We start from the raw sequence: 17,416 nt of genomic DNA on the forward strand, positions 1-17,416 counted from the left end.
TTTATTGCGTAATGCGCATGCAAATTTTGAGCACATACATCTGTGTGAGGGAGCCATTTTCATCATCACATTGTGTTCACACAATGATATCACAATACAACGAATCCAGTCATCCCACTGACCTATAAAAGAGAAGCACAGAAGCAGCTGGAGCAGCGGGACCTATCTTGTTTTGTTCTAATCCTGTAGGTGGAATAAATCTGTGCCGGATCCCTTCTCCAGAGGAAATGCTTTGTTACCAACCAAAAAGTAGGGGAATTGGCCCGAATGGAATGGGCATAAACAAACACCAGGCTCTTGGTTTCGTGGTGGGAAAAAATAGGCACCATAATGGAGGAGGTCTGATCTTTGTTTTGGGGCCTACTCTCTTTTTTTTGCATGCCATACAATTGGAAATATTTCTATATGTCATATAAGGGTACACACCATATATGGCTAAACCCTTGTTGTAAACAAGTACAGTAAACCAAAGTGTCTTGCAGAATCCAATGTAAAGAACCACAATTATTCGGTAAATGATGCAATAAGCAGGCCTCCCACACACCTAAGTTCTTATTTTGAGCCGGGCAAGAATTGAACACAGAAACATTAAGAAAAATTCCCAAAAGAGATTTTGTGTTAATGATTCATCATACAGGATATGAATCCGAATTGAGATTTTGTAAGAAAAATAGGAAGCACAATTTCGTGACTGTGGTTTCTATAGAAGATTATTCTGAGAGAATATCGATCCCCTGCAAGTGATTCATCGTCTGACTAGAAAAACATTTTTTGTAATATCTTACAAGGATAAGACAACTAAAAACTTAAAAAAATGTCTTAAGAGAATGAGTTTCTTCATAAGGGAAAGTCAAAGGGGCCATTATGTGGGCTATAGGCAATCACTTTCAATGAGGGTATATCAAAGTCACAGTGGGGTGTCCTCCACTATGAATCCAAGTGGACAGCTGCTAACAAACAGCAGCAGTAACTCTGGCACACCCACCTCGCCCATACAGTATATTACATGGTTGGCTCTTCGACCAGCATATAGTACTAGTATATATTTCCTACTAGCTTGTTACCTGCGACTTCGTCTGTGTGGAATTTGTATTCTTTTATCTAATGTGTGTTTTGCTGTATATTGAAACGTAAAAAGTTTAAAGGGGTTGTCCCGAGGCAGCAAGTGGGTCTATACACTTCTGTATGGCCATAATAATGCACTTTGTAATGTACATTGTGCATTAATTATGAGCCATACAGAAGTTATAAAAAGTTTTTTACTTACCTGCTCCGTTGCTAGCGTCCTCGTTTCCATGGTGCCGACTAATTTTTGGCCTCCGATGGCCAAATTAGCCGCGCTTGCGCAGTCCGGGTCTTCAGCAGTCTTCTATGGAGCCGCTCGTGCCAGAGAGCGGCTCCGTGTAGCTCCGCCCCGTCACGTGCCGATTCCAGCCAATCAGGAGGCTGGAATCGGCAGTGGACCGCACAGAAGAGCTGCGGTCCACGAAGACAGAGGATCCCGGCGGCCATCTTCAGCAGGTGAGTATGAAGACGCCGGACCGCCGGGATTCAGGTAAGCGCTGTGCGGGTGGTTTTTTTAACCCCTGCATCGGGGTTGTCTCGCGCCGAACGGGGGGGGGGGGTTTAAAAAAAAAAAAAACCCGTTTCGGCGCGGGACATCTCCTTTAAATATTGAAAGGATTGTAACTACAATCTGCTGTCAGCGCAGTTCTGTACTACTGAGGTAAAATAAAAGCTGCGCTGTGATTGGTTGCTACGGGCAACACCGATTTTCTTTAAAATCTCAATCCATGTTAATGTGTCTTTGGTTCATGTGCAATGTCCCATGCACATGACAAACGTGAGGAGCTGGGAGCGTTAAGTGTTGTCTTGTCATGGTGGCACTTACCAAACTCCTTTAAGGGATGACACGTAGCCAAGGCTACAGCAGGATTGCAGGAATGCCAATAAACAGGATGATGGGGGTAGTAGTTGCCATGGGTGAGGCCACCGTTCTCACACACCGGTATTTTACACAGCGGAGAAAACACCAACACTGGTGTATAGTACCTCGGGCCCCCCAGGATCGGTTAGGGCCCGGTATGAACTTTACTTGGAATAAACTTTGGCAAAACAATTATTCACAACAATTCAGGTACAATTCTTCACAATGCAGGTAAGAAGGAAAATCAGAGGTCAGGGAGGATATACAGGATGAAACAGGTCCTACAGTCTGCGTTATCTGTCAGGTACCGCTCCTGGATTGGGAGCACTCCGGAGGAGGAAAGGGTTAGTGGTCACTCCACAGACGCTCTGGCAGTAATTATTTACTCTTAGGATTTGCACCCCGCACTGGAGACGTATGGGTGTGACTTGTAGCGTACTTTAAATGGTGATCCTGGCTTTGGACGGCCTCATAGGAAAAACTTGTGACTTTGAATAAGTACCTCTGCACTGGGTCTTGCCAGAAAAAGTGATTACTTACAAAGGCTCTCTCAGACTTTGGGTTCACTTCACTCACATCCAAAATGCAGTCGTTACGGGATATCTCTCCTTCTCCTCCATCTTCACCACAAGGAAGCTGAAGGTGCTTCTATGTGGCTCTGGGTCAGCACTCTCGCTCTCCCAGAAGATGGACTCTCGGAAGATGGAACTCTTTTCCTGCTCTCAAGCACTCCTATTTATACCTTCACTCATACCACATGACATGACAGACTGATACATTTACATGCAGGCAATGATTTTATTGAAGTTAACCTCTCAAGTGCCGCAGCTGTGCAACACAGACATTGGAAATGAAAAGACAGGCTTTGTATAGTGCATCTACATAAGACAAACATGTATAACATTTATGGAGGGGACCAGGATGATGTACTGGGCCACTACACTCGTTTTAATCCCAGGCAACGCAGAGTATCCCCGCTAGCTTAATAATCGCATACGTCTGGCAATAACGTTTGCCCTTTCATGTCTTCTTCTTTGTGTAGTCATAGCTTATGATGTGCACCCCCTCCCCCGACACCATTAATAATCGTATACGTGTGGCAACGATGTCTGCCCTCATGTGTCTGCCCGTTTGGGGCGTCCTAGCTTTTGATGTGCACCCCCTTCCCCTCCGCCTCTTGTCGCGCTCCCTATAGAATTCTATAAATTTCGGGGATAAAACGTAGCCTTGGTCCTTCCTCAGGATGCGAGCCATCCCCCGGCCAAATGTCATCAAAATCGCCTCAGTAGTTTAGCTGTGAAAAGGTAACAAACAGACGGACAGTTACTTTCACATTTATAATATTAGTATGCATGAATGGGGATCAGCTGCCACACCAGACACAACAAGCAAGGCACAGTTATTTTCTCGTCCTTGACAACCCCTTTAAGAGACCCTTCAAGTGAAAAGGCATTGTCGATATCCTCTTTAAAGGGGTTGTTCAGTTGTAAATTATAGATGGCCTATTCTAAGGATAGGTCATCCATAGATTGGATGGGGTCTACTGAGCAACACCCTGCCAATCAGCTGCTCTCTGGAACAATGCACTTGTGCGCTGAGCTTATTTCTGCAGGAAGCAGGACAACTTCATTCTCACTGCAGTGGCCCGGCTTGGATTTGCAGGCTGTGTTACTGTAAGGACCGGCGGCTTGCGGGTCCCTTGTGCCCTCACCTCCGGTCCTGTCACACGGGCTGCCGTAGTGCGGCGCAGGGGAGCCCCGATCCTCGTCACCTCCCCTGGCCACGGAGCTCCTCCTCGCCGCCAGGTTGCTAGGGACGCCGTGGGTGTTGCCCCGCGTTGCGTCCTCGGTATTATGGCAACCAGGCATGTGTCTCCTTCCCTGCCTCCTGCAGGGCTGGGGGCGGGTTCCCCAGTGCTGCTGGGTGCACTCAGCTGCTGTCAGGCTCCCCGCCCCAATCAGCTGCTGGGGCGGGAGCTCTGACAGCATTTAACCCTTTGCAATCCAATTTTAGATTCAGGGTTTCCTAGGGGGCTTTCTCTTTCTGCCATTATACAATGGCGCCATCTGCTGGCTAGAGCCAGCACTGCAGTATGTGACATGCTGGAGAGGCCTCCGACAACGGAGCGGCCAGTAATGTACAGTAAGAATACCCTGCCGGACGTCTTCCAACATCAGAGCTGTACAGGCTTCAATCAGAATGTCTTCAGACGTCAGACAGTGGATTGGAAAGGGTTAAACCTGCTTGTGTCTGCAGACCAGGGCCAGTGTTAGTTTGGTCTTCGTGCTACATCAGCGTACTTCGTGTTTTTGACTCCTGATATGGACTCTCTGCTTTTGGACCCGAAGTTGCCTTTGCCTGACCCTCTTGTACCGCGTACCCTCTCGTTGCCGATCCGGATAGTCTGACTCTCCTTGCTGTTGTTTGTCAGTCCCAGTGTTCCCCTTCCTTAGTGAGTGTAGGAACCGTCACCCAGTTGTCGCCCTGGGGCTTAGTCCAGGGGGGCAAGGAGGTAGGGACAGGGGTTGCGGGTATTTTCAGGGACTTCTAGTTTCCCGGACCCGGAGTCCTAAGAGTTACTACTGTAGTGAATGAGAACTTTGCCTGTAATACCAAGCCTGGCCACTGCAGTGAGAACAGAGCTGCCTGCTTCCTGCAAAAATCAGTTCAGTGAGCAAGTGTATCGGCCCAGAAAACAACTGATCAGGGGTAACAGGTAACAGACCACCACCAATCTACTATGGATGGCCTATTATGGCCAACGAGATTTCATTGCTCTTGAGAGAGAGAATAGTGGTTTGCTATATTATTCTACCCACTACAATGAAAAGGAACCTTGATGGATTACATTGGATCCTTTATGCTTTTGTTTTAATCCATTATAAATAAGTTCTAAATGGATATGTATTGATTTCTCAGAAATGGAAGTCTTCGTAACGTTAGTGACTTAACCATGGCGACTTAAACCGTCACTCTCAAGATGGTGCTTGATAAGCATGAGACAGGGGGCTGCACTGCATGGAAGTGGCTGCAATATACATAGGACTCCTCCAGAGTATTACAGGTAAGGGGGGCAGGAATGAAAAAGTGTGTTTTAGGCCGCCTGCACACGAGCGGAAGTCCCGCCGCGGGATTTCCCGCGGGATTTCCGCGGCTGAAAGTTTGCATAGGAGTGCATTAAAATACGCACTCCTATGCAGACGGCCGCGGTTTGGCCGCGCGAAATCTCGCGCGGCAAATAAACCGCGGCATGTCCTAATTTTCTGCGGGGCACGCACTCACCTGGCCGCCGGCTCCGGTCTGCGCATGCGCCGGCTGCGCGGCAGCCGGCACATGAAAGAGCCGGGGCCGCCAGGCGCGGGTGAGTACGCGCTCGTCCCTGCAGGCTCTCGGGTCGGATCGCGCGGCGAGAATTCTCGCTGCCGGATCCGACCCGCTCGTCTGCAGGCGGCCTAAGTCAGAGTGGCCCTTTAACCTAAACACTGAAGTATAGAAATAGTCTAAACTTGCTTTGTTTTAGCTAAAAAGTATTTTGCATATAATGCTGTTAACCCCTTGCCTGACTCTGTCGTCAGGCATGCGTTTCGGGAGAAAAAGGTAATTTTGTCTCCGACCATGTCATGCAACACGTGAGAGCGGCTCCGGCCCCATTGAAATCAATGGGCGATGATTGTGACCTGCTGCCCCTGCTGTAACAGCAGGGAAGGAGGATTCCTTCATCCCCGCATTCAGTAATGAGGGGACTCCCCACGGTGATGACTTTCGGGGGGGGGGGGAGGGGGGGTTGAAATATAAGCCCTTCCCCGAAAATCATCCCAAACATGAATGCTCAGCCAATCAGATGCTGCACTTTCAGGAAGCGAGGATTTAAAATCCCATCAAGCTGAAAGATCTTCAGTACAGAGTCGTGGAGCCAAGTGGGAGATCGCGCCGAGCCCCGGCAGTGGCAGAGAGGTGAGTATATACATTTTTTTATTTTTTACACAAGCTAAGGGTTTTTTTTCAGGGAAGGGCTTATATTTCAAGCCCTTTCCCAAATATCACTGCTGGGGTTGCCTGCTTCCCATTGTTTTCAATGGGGCCAGCGGCTCTAGCATCATATCTCCTAAACTATACTAAATATTTTAAAAAACTTTACACTCCCAAGTTCAGAAAGAATCATAGAATTTAAATTGCTAATAAAAAAGTGACATTTTTTTAACCCGTAAATAATAGAGATGAGTGAGCATACTTGCTAAGGCAAATAGCGAGTATTGCCATTTTCGAGTACATGCTCGCTCGTCCCAAAAGATTCAGGGGCCAGCGGGGGGAAGATCTCTCTCTGTCTCTCTCCCCCTTTCCCCGCTCGCCCATGCTCATTCCCGCAACTCACCGCTCACCCCCACCGGCCCCCAAATCTTTTGGCACTAACAAGCATGTACTCGAAAATGACAATACTCGCTCAAGTAATTTGCCTTAGCGAGTACGCTCGCTCATCTCTAGTAAATAACTAAAAAATGCGTCATTTAAGTGGTTAATAAAGGCATTCTCAGGATCAGCAGTATACCATCACCATGTTGACAAAAGTAGTGGGATCCCCACCAATCCTGTGCTGTGAGGCAAGAGGATATGTAAATAGGATGGGTGAGCATTGGGTATAAAGGAGAGTATCATCACACAGGTATACCCCAGAATGCCACGAGGTGTAGAGTTGACAGACTTCCAACAGGGTATGGTGGTGGGGTGTCACCTGAGCAACCAAATAATACACGACATTGCATCACTTTAGAACTTTTGAGAATCCACTGTAGACAATGTTATTTAGAAATGAAAGCATCTGGTGTGCACAGTGCAGCCACGTTGGGGAGCCCTCGTAACAGAACATAGACAAGGAAGCCTTGAATGAGCTGCAAAAACAATCGCTCAGGAGGTCTCACGGGTCATTGGAAAACCTCTTAGCACCAGAAATATTCACAGGGAACTGCATGCGAAGGATTACCATGGTCGAGCAGCTGCACAAAAGCTCAACATCACAGTATTAAATGCATAGAGGCATCTGCAATGGTGCTTGGAGCGTCATTCCTGGTCTGTAAAAGAGTGGAAGCAAGTATTGGGGACAGCAGAATCACAGCGCACCATCTTCCAATCAGATGGCCACAGTTGCCTGGAGAGCGGTTTCTACATAACTGCATCCCAACAGTGAAGTTTGGAGGAGGTTCTGTTATGGTGTGGTGTGGTGGGGGGTGTTTCTGCTGGGCAGGACTAGGGTAATTGGTTATGGTGAAGTTCCCCCTCAATGCCAATGGGTACAGAGACTTTGTGGTATTACCTATCCTGTGGCAATACTTTGGTACGGCTCCATGTCTCTACCAACATGACCGAGCACCGTGTCTTACAGCGCACAGCGTTTAAGCTCGGTTTGAGGAGCAGAACATCTGCAAATTTCATTGGCCAGCCCAAAGTTCAAATCTCAATCCCATCAAGCATCTTTGGGATGAACTAGAATGCCGTAACCGTGTAACCCAACAAGCCAATCATCCCCCACATCAGTATCTGAAGCTCTCCTCGAGGAACTAGGGCAAATCCCTCCACATATGTATTGGAATGTTTTGGAAAGCGGCCTAGAAGGGTTACTGCAGTCATTGAGACCAAAGTTGGCCCAACATCGTATTGAAAAAAAAGCATGCAATCGAATTTCATCACCTTCTATATTTGTCAACATAATCCAGAAGACAAACATAAAGTTTATAATGGAGGAAAAAATTGGGAGAATTAAAAAATGAAAAAGTGGAGCATTTGCACAGAACCAAACAAGTCAATGTTTTTTCTTCTTACATTTTTATAGGTTGAATCTGATCAGTACAAGCAAATGCTTCACATTTCTCTTGCAGCATTTAGTTTACCCCCCCCCCCCCTTACCCCCACCCCCACCCCCACCCCCCGATTTGGCTTTGCTGGAAAGCAATTATTTGTAATGATTCTGTATTAGGGGCATGACTATAGGGAGTGTAGAATGTGCCATCGTACCTGAGACTTGGAGTCTTAGGGTGCACTCACATGGGTAAGAAAATGGTGCGAGTTTTGGGTATTACGAGACATACAAACGTCGCACAAAAATACAACTCATTATTTGCAATGGGTGTATTTACATGGGCGATGCTATGAGATGGAAGAATCACAGCATGTTCTATTTTCATGCCAGTTAGCCATGTGAATGCACCCTTAGGTGGCTCATAAGGCCTCCCTTCCCCATAGAAGGAGACCAGTACTATGAGTGAAGCATTATAGTTGGGGACTCTGTTGGGGACCCAGCAGCTCCAAGTTACGCCTCTGTTCTGTATATAACGTTACAAACCCAGTTAAACAAATATACAAAAAAAGGGTTTTGAACAGTTGTGCAACATAATGAGGAAGTTCGTGCCTAGTGCAATTGTGTGGGTTTTCCACAGACTGAGTGACCACATAGAATGAAACACGTGGGCGGATAATTGCTGATTACAATGGACGTGCTATACTGTACATTTAAAGTAGTATTAGATGGAAGAAACCTTGGTTAATGATTTATAATGATTCACTGCATTGCAACATGCCTGCCTCTATAAGAGATGTTGCCCGTTAGTGGTGCAGTACAGAACGGGCTCAGTCCTCTGCAGCAATGATACATTGCCTGGTTCTCTTTTCGCTGTGTTATGGCGCTCTTGCCATGCCAACACCTGACAGCAATGGTGACATCAGTTCTACAGATCAGGACTTTGCACAGGTATGTTTCTTGAAAAACATTAGAAGGTTAATAGGGACTGTGTACATTTTAGTTTGATCTCACACAAATAGAATTTTCTGTAAGAAATGCAGCAGTTTTTGTGGTCATTTTTGATACAGTTTTATTTTAAAGGGAGCCCGTCTCCAGTTTTTAGCACATTATAACAATATCAGCGCTTCAGTATTGCAGTTGGTATTTCCAGCTTGACTTTTCTTATCAGTGTTAAAGGGGTTGTCTCGCGCCGAAACGGTTTTTTTTTTTCCATAGGCCCCCCGTTCGGTGCAGGACAACCCCAAAGGATGTGTTAAAAAAAAAAAAATGTATTACTTACCCGAATCCCCGCTCTGTGACGTCTTCCTTCTTCCTTCTTCTTCCTTCACCAAGATGGCCGCCGGGATCTTCACCCACAATGTGCCGCGGGTCTTCTCCCATGGTGCACCGTGGGCTCTGTGCGGTCCATTGCCGATTCCAGCCTCCTGATTGGCTGGAATCGGCACACGTGATGGGGCGGAGCTACGAGGACCAGCTCTCCGGCACGAGCAGCCCCATTCACCAGGAAGAAGACCGCACAGCGCAAGCGCGTCTAAAAAAGCAAGAAGACATCAGAATTAGACGGATCCATGGCGACGGGGACGCGAGCAACGGAGCAGGTAAGTGAATAACTTCTGTATGGCTCATATTTAATGCACGATGTATATTACAAAGTGCATTAATATGGCCATACAGAAGTGCTTAACACCACTTGCTGCCGCGAGACAACCCCTTTAATGAAGGCATACCTGTATAACAGTTTTAATATCTACCATGCCGTATGCCCATGCAGCCGAGAGGTCCGGTGGGCAGGCCGGACCACCTCCCTTAGCTACATTTTTTTCAACAAAGTCCGCCTTTCCAGCCCCATTTGATGTGGATGATGTAGTTGGCGTCATCCATGTACTGCTCTGAAATATCTGTGCATGTGCAAATAAGCTACTCGAATCTGCCCCAAATGCTCGGTTTGAGGAGCAGAACATCTACAGATTTCATTGGCCAGCCCAAAGTTCAAATGTCAATCCCATCAAGCATCTTTGGGATGAATTAGAATGCTGTAACCGTATAACCCAACAAGCCAATCATCCAAAGCTCCCCTCGAGGAACTAGGGCAAATCCCTCCACATATATATTGGAATTTTTTGGAAAGCGGCATAGGAGGGTTACTGCAGTCATTGAGACCAAAGGAGGACCAACACCGTATTAAAAAATATGAATGAAATCGAATTTCATCACCTTCTATATATCAGTATAGTCCAGAAGAAAAACATGAAGTTTATAATGGAGGAAAAATTGGGAGAATTAAAAAAGGAAAAAATAGAGCATTTGTTTGTCTGCGCACGCACAGGAGCCATCCACAGAGGGATAGATGGTTGGCACCAACCACGTCATTCACGTCACAGGGGGCTGGTGATTGGACTGTGTTGAAAAAAAAAATGCAGCTAAGAGAGTCGGTCCGGCCCGCCCACTGGACCCCTCAGCTGCATTTACATAGGGGAGATTTTCAAACATCAATTACTCAGGTATGCTTTCATCAACATTGATAAGAAAACTTTGCATTCGCAAATACGCCTGGCCTTAATGTAGAGGTTGTTTGTAGTCTGTTATCATGACAAAAAGTGGCAAAAACAGCCAGGAAAATTACCACAAAAACATGGCTTTATTTTTAATAAAAATGTTGTGACACCGGCTTCCAAATTGGTATTTTTGGTAATAAAGGCATGTCTTTAATAAAGGAAATTACCAGTGCAAATAGTTTATAACTGAAGACTCACATGGAAAGCCGAACAGCATGGGGTTATGAGCCACACATGGCTCCCGAGGCTCCGGATGGGGACCACTGATTAATACAAACGTTTTAGCTCTGTATTTAAGATATATAATTACATTTATAAATCAATCCTGATTTATCCTGATAGATCTAATTATATACCTTAAACAAATCAGGATCTATCAGGATAAATTTCAAAAACTAATATCTTTGCAATTTTTTCCCCCCAGAAATACTTAAATAATTTTTTCCCATCCATCACGAAAGAAAGAAATTCATTTAGGGAAAAACTTGAGGCAATGCAAAAGTTCTTCAGTATGAAAGTAACAGGAAAGCTGGACACCGCCACCATGAATATGATGAAAACCCCGAGATGTGGTATGCCAGATGTGGCAGCGTACAGTACATTCCCCAGAAGACCAAGATGGCAGAAAACCTCTATTACCTACAGGTGGGTGCCACCGATCAGGGAGAATCCATCCAAAGCGTGCTAATGACTACATATCAGTATATCAGATAATTCTGGAATGTCAAATGTTTAATAGCATCTTTCTATTTTGGTGAGTCGGCCATATTTTCTAAAATGACAACAGTGCAGCCATATTGGTCGTTATGTTTGAATTTACTTCTCGGCAATGGAGTTTATCATCAGTCTCTGAGAAGATCTTGTTAGAGGGACAAATAGCTCATCCTGTTGTCCCTTCAGCAAAAAAGGGCTGCCACGGTTGGTGTCCTGTCGGATGTTCACGCATTCCCACACATTGCATGTCCTATTCACATCTGTGAAAATGGACTAAAATAAAACAGACTGCACTTTTTTTTCCCACATGGACATAACTACTGCATGCGTAAATAGCCTACTTGGCTATTATGGGTCCATGCCTTGTCTGAGTCTAGTCTGTTGGAGGCTCAGTCAGCACACAGACTGAAAATATGTCCATGAAGAAGCCCTAAAAGAATGATTTGCTAATATATTGGCCAATTTAAGTCATTAGTTACTGATATATTATTATCATTTTTGGGAAGCTTGCAGTCAGGCATATAGGCAATTGACATTTGACCTTATTTATCAACAATTTGCATTGTTGCCCATCGCAACCAGTCGCAGAGCAGCTTTCATTTTTCCATTGCAGTTTAAAGGTGATCTATCACCTATTTTTAGCTCTATGAACTAAACTTATGGGCTAAAAGTAGGTGACCCGCTGAGTCCAGGGGGTGTAAGTGTTATGCTTACCTCCCCCGTCGTTCCCCCAGTGTCAGAGTTGGAAGCCACCGCTCGGTGCATTGAGCAGCGCTGCCAAGTAGTCCACCTGTTATAAAATTAGAGCAGGCGGAATACTTTGCACGGCTCCAATGCATTATGAGGCGTCTCCCAGTGCTGACACTGGGGAAACGAGTGGGATGGTAAGTATAAGGGCTTATTCAGATGACCGTATATCGGCTGGGTATTCACGCAGGCCGATATACGGCGTCCCCCTCTGCAGGGGGAGTAGGCTGGAAGAGCTGGGAGTAGTGCACTGAGCTCCCGCCCCCTCTCCGCTCCTCAGCACTATTTGCAATGAGAGGAGGCGAGGCCAGGGCAGAGCTAAGTCCCGCAACTTAGCTCCACCCCTGTCCCACCCCTCCCATTGCAAATAGTTATATTTTTAAGAGGAGGAGAAACCTAATATGAAAAAAGGGAGCCCCTTACGGGGTTAAAGACTATCATGGAAGTTGTGAAATGAGTCTAAAACACATAAAAAATCTGGCGCACATGTACTCAACATTTTAGGCCCCGATTTCTGTCTCACTCCTTGTGTATTAATCACATTTGGGTTGCAGCACTTCTTTAAAGCTGTGAAGTATTTATGTTTTGCTTTGTAAGACCCAAAGAAATAAGAGTTAAAAAATGAACGGTGTATTTCCTTGTTGGGCAGAATCGTGAATTACACCCCAGATCTTCCCGCTTCTGTGGTTGACGATTCGATCCAGCGAGCATTCAATGTTTGGAGCCAAGTCACCCCACTGAGGTTCACCAAAGTCAACAACAGAGAAGCAGATATCCTCATCCAGTTTAGTGCAAGAGGTAAGTACATTACAGGGAAGTGTGCACACTTGGATCAAAGATAAGTCCAACGGGGTTTCAATTGAGCTTTCTGTTATTGTTGACATCAAGAATAGCGCCGTCTGCAGTGTTATTCTGGCCAGAACCCTAGTGGATGGTATTAAAGGGGTTGTGTTGAGTTAAAAACGTATTCCCTATCCACAGGATGTCTATACAGTAACACACATCATGGCCACTCTACTTGCCTATCTCCGACAGTTTGAAAGAGATGAATAGTCCGGGATGCTTGACCACGATCCATTTATATGGGAACAACCCAGATACCTTGTTCAGTGGGGGTAAGAGACAGGGATAGGTGTCTGATTGGTGGCGGTCTGACTACTGGAACTCCCACCAATCATTAGAATGGGGTCCGTATGAATGGAATGGCGGTGGAGTATGTGTGTTGCCACTCTATTCATCTTTATGGAAATGCTGGAGATACCAAAGTACAGCAGTACCTACAGATTGCTAGCATAAACATTCGCTTCTTGCTATGTTTTCAGGTGGCCAAATTAACAGTTAATGTTTGAGCTCGAAGAAGCTTACAAATCACACTCTTTAAATGTGTAAGGGAATCATCTGATCTTTATTAGCACTGCATCCCTAACCCTGGGTCTGAGGGTGCGAGACTCATGTATTCTATGTACTGGGATAGATATAGCATGAGGAAACATGATGCAACCACTTAGTGGTGTCTGGGTTGGATTTCTCTTAGGCCTGTTTCACATGGGTACCTATGCATGGTGCTCGGTCGAGTAATCAGTTACTCGAAAAGACCGATGCTCGATCGAGCATCAGCCTTAAACGAGCGTGCTCGCTCATCTCTACTGATAATTCATATATTGTTATATGCATAATGATAGCATGTTTTTGGCAGGACATGGTGATCAGTTTCCATTTGATGGCCCCAATGGTGTACTAGCTCATGCCTATGCTCCTGGACCTCGAATAGGTGGTGATGCCCATTTTGATGAAGATGAAAGATGGACAAATAACCGAGCAGGTACTTTACACAGATACATAGTCACACTGCGCCACCTCTGCGAATGGAGAAATGTGACTGCACATATTTGGTGGAATTTGCTTAATTCTTGAAAATGTATTGAAATTCCAATGCTTTGGACTGGGTGCGCTTCATAAAGCCAACAATAGGAAAGAAAATTACAACCAACTTTCTTAACTTGTTTCCAAAAGAAAGAAAAAATTAATCAACCAAAAGAAACAAAAACTTTACATTAGACTCTGCAATGACAATACTTTATTAACTTCTTAGTGATGAAGCCTGTTTGCGCCCTAATGGCCAACTAACTTTTCAGTTTTTTCATCATCGCATTCCAAGAGACATAACTTTTTGATTTTGCCATAGACATAGCCATACGGGGGCTTTTTTTTTTGTGGGACAAGTTGTATTTTTAATGGCATCATTTTTGGTTACATATAAAGTATTGTATAACTTTTTTTACATTTTTTTAAAGGGAAAAGAGAAATTCTTCAATATGTTTTTTGGATTGCATTTTTACAGCCTTCAGTGGGCAAAATAAATAATGTGGTCATATTTTTTTCCGGGTCGGCATAATTCAGATAATACCAAGTTTATAAGGGTTTTTTTTAATGTTTTCCTATTTTTGTATACGAAACACAGAAATACATGGATGTGGCTCTAGAAGGGTTGAACTGTAGTCTTCATTTACCCAATTTGGGGGAAAATATGACATTTTCATAGCTTTTTATTCCAGGCAAGATTAAGAAAATCTGCAATTCTGGCACATTTTTTAATTTTAATTTTTGAAAGCGTTCACCATGCAGTATAAATGATTTATTAAATTAATTCTGCAGGCCAGTATGATTGTGTCGATACCAAATTTATAAAGGGTTTTTTTGCAACTTTTTCACGCTTTTTAAGAAAACATTTTTAATATTTTTCTTTTTTACGTCAACGGTGCTGTGTAAAGGCCCATTTACACCAGCCGATGATCGCTTAAAAAATCGCTAATCGGCGATCATTTTAGTGATAATCGGTGCATGTAAATGTGCGCCCATCATCCGCTTTTCTGGCACTGTTAGCTGATCTTTGCTCACTTTTATCAGTTGTTCTCCACGGGGAGTGCTGATAGCAATGTTTCCCCATGGAGAACAAAGGATCTGAGCGCAGATAATGGCCTTGGGCTATTAGCTGCGTTCAGGGAAGGCTTCATTCTCACGCCTAATTGGTATTTAGGTAGCTGAGTAGCTACTTCATGCAAAATGATTGCTCAAAGCTGTCACTCAAACTGTTGTTTGAGCGATCATCGGCCCGTGTAAACCAGACTTAAGAGGTTTTTTTGCAGAATGCATTGTCTTTTTAATGGTATCATTTGTTAATGCATGCAACATTTTGATTACTTTCTATTCTGTTTTTTGGGGATTTGAATATCAGCATATTTTATCATTCTTCTACTATACTACTATACATCAGTAGAGTAGTGTATTATAAAATCTATGAAGCTCAGCCAGAGGCTATATTCAAGCCTCTGGGTGCCATAGCAACCAATCAGGACCCCACGATCACACCTCAGGAGTCTGATGGGTGAGAGAGGGAGCCCCCTCCCTCTGTCAGTGTTTTACATACCGCGGTCGCACTGATCACGGCATAAGATTGAGGGGATCTAAGATTCCTCTGTTCCCTTCTGTTTTAGTAAGTACCAGACTGTTATCCAACAGTTGAGCATTCGTTTATTGGCGTTCAAACATGACAAAGTATCGCCTGTATGGGGACGAACGATCCAAAAAGTGTGCTTCCCAATAAAAAAAGACACTAATGTTTGCTGTTTCGTTGCCTGATAGTTGACCCTTCTATACAGTACCAGTACAATGATTAGGCAAACATTCACATCCAATAATTCGGTTGCATAAAAGGACCTTTACCAGTACAATAGAGGTTTCTCTAACCCATTTCCTCTCTCTGATCCTGCACCAGTCTACACAGCAAAGCTGACAAGTGAGTTGTAGAAGCTGGCTGCTTATTGAGTGTCTCCATCGTGAAAACTGGAATATTCAAGATACAAAGTAGAAATGTACTGTGTATTTGTCCTCCTCAGCGCCAAAATATTAACCTTTTTTAACCTATATACACTTTTTACTTAGGCTTCAATCTATTTCTGGTGGCTGCACATGAATTTGGACATTCCTTGGGACTTGATCATTCTACTGACCGTCGGGCCTTGATGTTCCCCAATTACCGTTATGTAGACACAAACAATTTTCGCCTGTCACGAGACGACATCAATGGAATACAGTCCCTGTATGGTAGAAGACGCAAGTAACGCAGGATATCTGAAAGAACTAACATACATGACACAGATGGCAAATGCTAGCTTGTAGCCTTTGCTGTATAAATATAACTATGCTGGTAATGATTTGCAAACTGCTAATAAAACGGTATAAACTTGTACTCTACACGTGTTGTATCTAGAAGACTTGAAAGTAACGATTCCAACCAACTTTTATCACATCTGTATGACTGGCTTACTAGAACAGTCTTTCGGATCAATTCTACCTAGCCTAGAATGCTCTGCCTGAGACTTCCAGTGTAAAATCTCAACTAGAGATGAGCGAGTATACTCGCTAAGGCACATTACTCGAGCGAGTAGTGCCTTAGCCGAGTAACTCCCCGCTCGTCCCTAAAGACTCGGGGACCGGCGCGGGTGACAGGTGAGTTGCGGCGGGGAGCAGGGGGAAGAGAGGGAGAGAGAGATCTCCCCTCCATTTCTCCCCGCTCTCCCCCACCGCCCCCCGCCGGCCCCCGAATCTTTAGAGGCAAGCGAGGAGATACTCGGCTAAGGCACTACTCGCTCGAGTAATGTGCCTTAGCGAGTATACTCGCTCATCTCTAATCTCAACCGTGCCAAAGGGGTTCAATATGCTTTATAAAGTGTCCTGGCCTCTCATTTTGGAAATCGGTGGTAGTCCCAGCTCAGAGACATCTTTAATATGAGCTGGGACTAAATGCATTTCTAACATGGCAAAAGATCATTTCCCCTTTAAAGGGATTATGCAGAATTAGAAGAAGGGATCTCTGTTTTTTTTTTTCAGAAACAGTGCCACTTTTATATACAGGCTGTTTCTGGTATTGTAGCTGTGAATTGGACTGAGTTACAGTACCAGGCACTAGAGATGAGCGAGCACCCAAATGCTGGAATCCGCGTTATTCGAGTCGAGCTTTTCGTAAAATTCGAGAGCTCTACTCGAGTAACGAACCCCATTGACTACAATGGGAGACTCGAGCATTTTTGTATGTGGGACGCCGGGTGCCGAGCTGCTTTTTTTTTTCTAGCTCTCGGTCTCGGTATCTCTTTCTCTCAAAAATTTGCCAATGACGCTCGCTGCGTCGTGATGGGGAGGGGCCAAAACAGGCACGTCACAGCGGGGAGGAGCCAAAAACTGGGGTGGGGTCAAACACGGCTTGATGCTCGTTTCAGTAACGAGCACCATCGAGTACACTAATACTCGAACGAGCATCAACTCGGCAGAGTATGTTCGCTCAACTCTACCAGGCACCTTCAAAGACCAATAATGGTGTCTTTGGAATGAAAGCTTCTAACCCTGGACTACTCATTTAGGCAGGCTACCCATGAACATATTCGCAATTGAGCGCACATGAGCGCCGGGGTTGTGCGGAATGAATGTTCCTTTGCATGTGCATCGCTGTAATTTATGGTACGCGAGGCATACTAATTTACGTGCACCAAATAGAACAGCATTGATGCTTCCAGCCATTGCTAATTAGTGTATAGAGTTCCAGATGTGTTCTTATTCCTGCGCAATTACGCAGTTCCACGCATCTCCTAGCATATTGCATACGCATTTACACACCCACATTGACGT

The 17,416-nt window shown here is 44.9% G+C and overlaps 1 protein-coding gene across 1 annotated transcript; it reads left to right on the plus strand.

Annotated features, from left to right (window-relative positions):
* Window positions 1-8,515: 8,515 nt before the first annotated feature.
* LOC136613909 (collagenase 3-like) lies at window positions 8,516-15,988 on the plus strand. Its single transcript, XM_066594085.1, has 5 exons — window positions 8,516-8,666; window positions 10,698-10,918; window positions 12,384-12,532; window positions 13,431-13,556; window positions 15,677-15,988. Exons 1-5 carry the CDS (start codon window positions 8,562-8,564, stop codon window positions 15,853-15,855), a joined length of 780 nt encoding a protein of 259 aa, XP_066450182.1. The 5' UTR covers window positions 8,516-8,561; the 3' UTR covers window positions 15,856-15,988.
* The last annotated feature ends 1,428 nt before the right edge of the window (window positions 15,989-17,416 follow it).

This window comes from Eleutherodactylus coqui, chromosome 1 (genome assembly GCF_035609145.1).
Source record: "Eleutherodactylus coqui strain aEleCoq1 chromosome 1, aEleCoq1.hap1, whole genome shotgun sequence".
Classification (NCBI taxonomy): domain Eukaryota; kingdom Metazoa; phylum Chordata; class Amphibia; order Anura; family Eleutherodactylidae; genus Eleutherodactylus; species Eleutherodactylus coqui.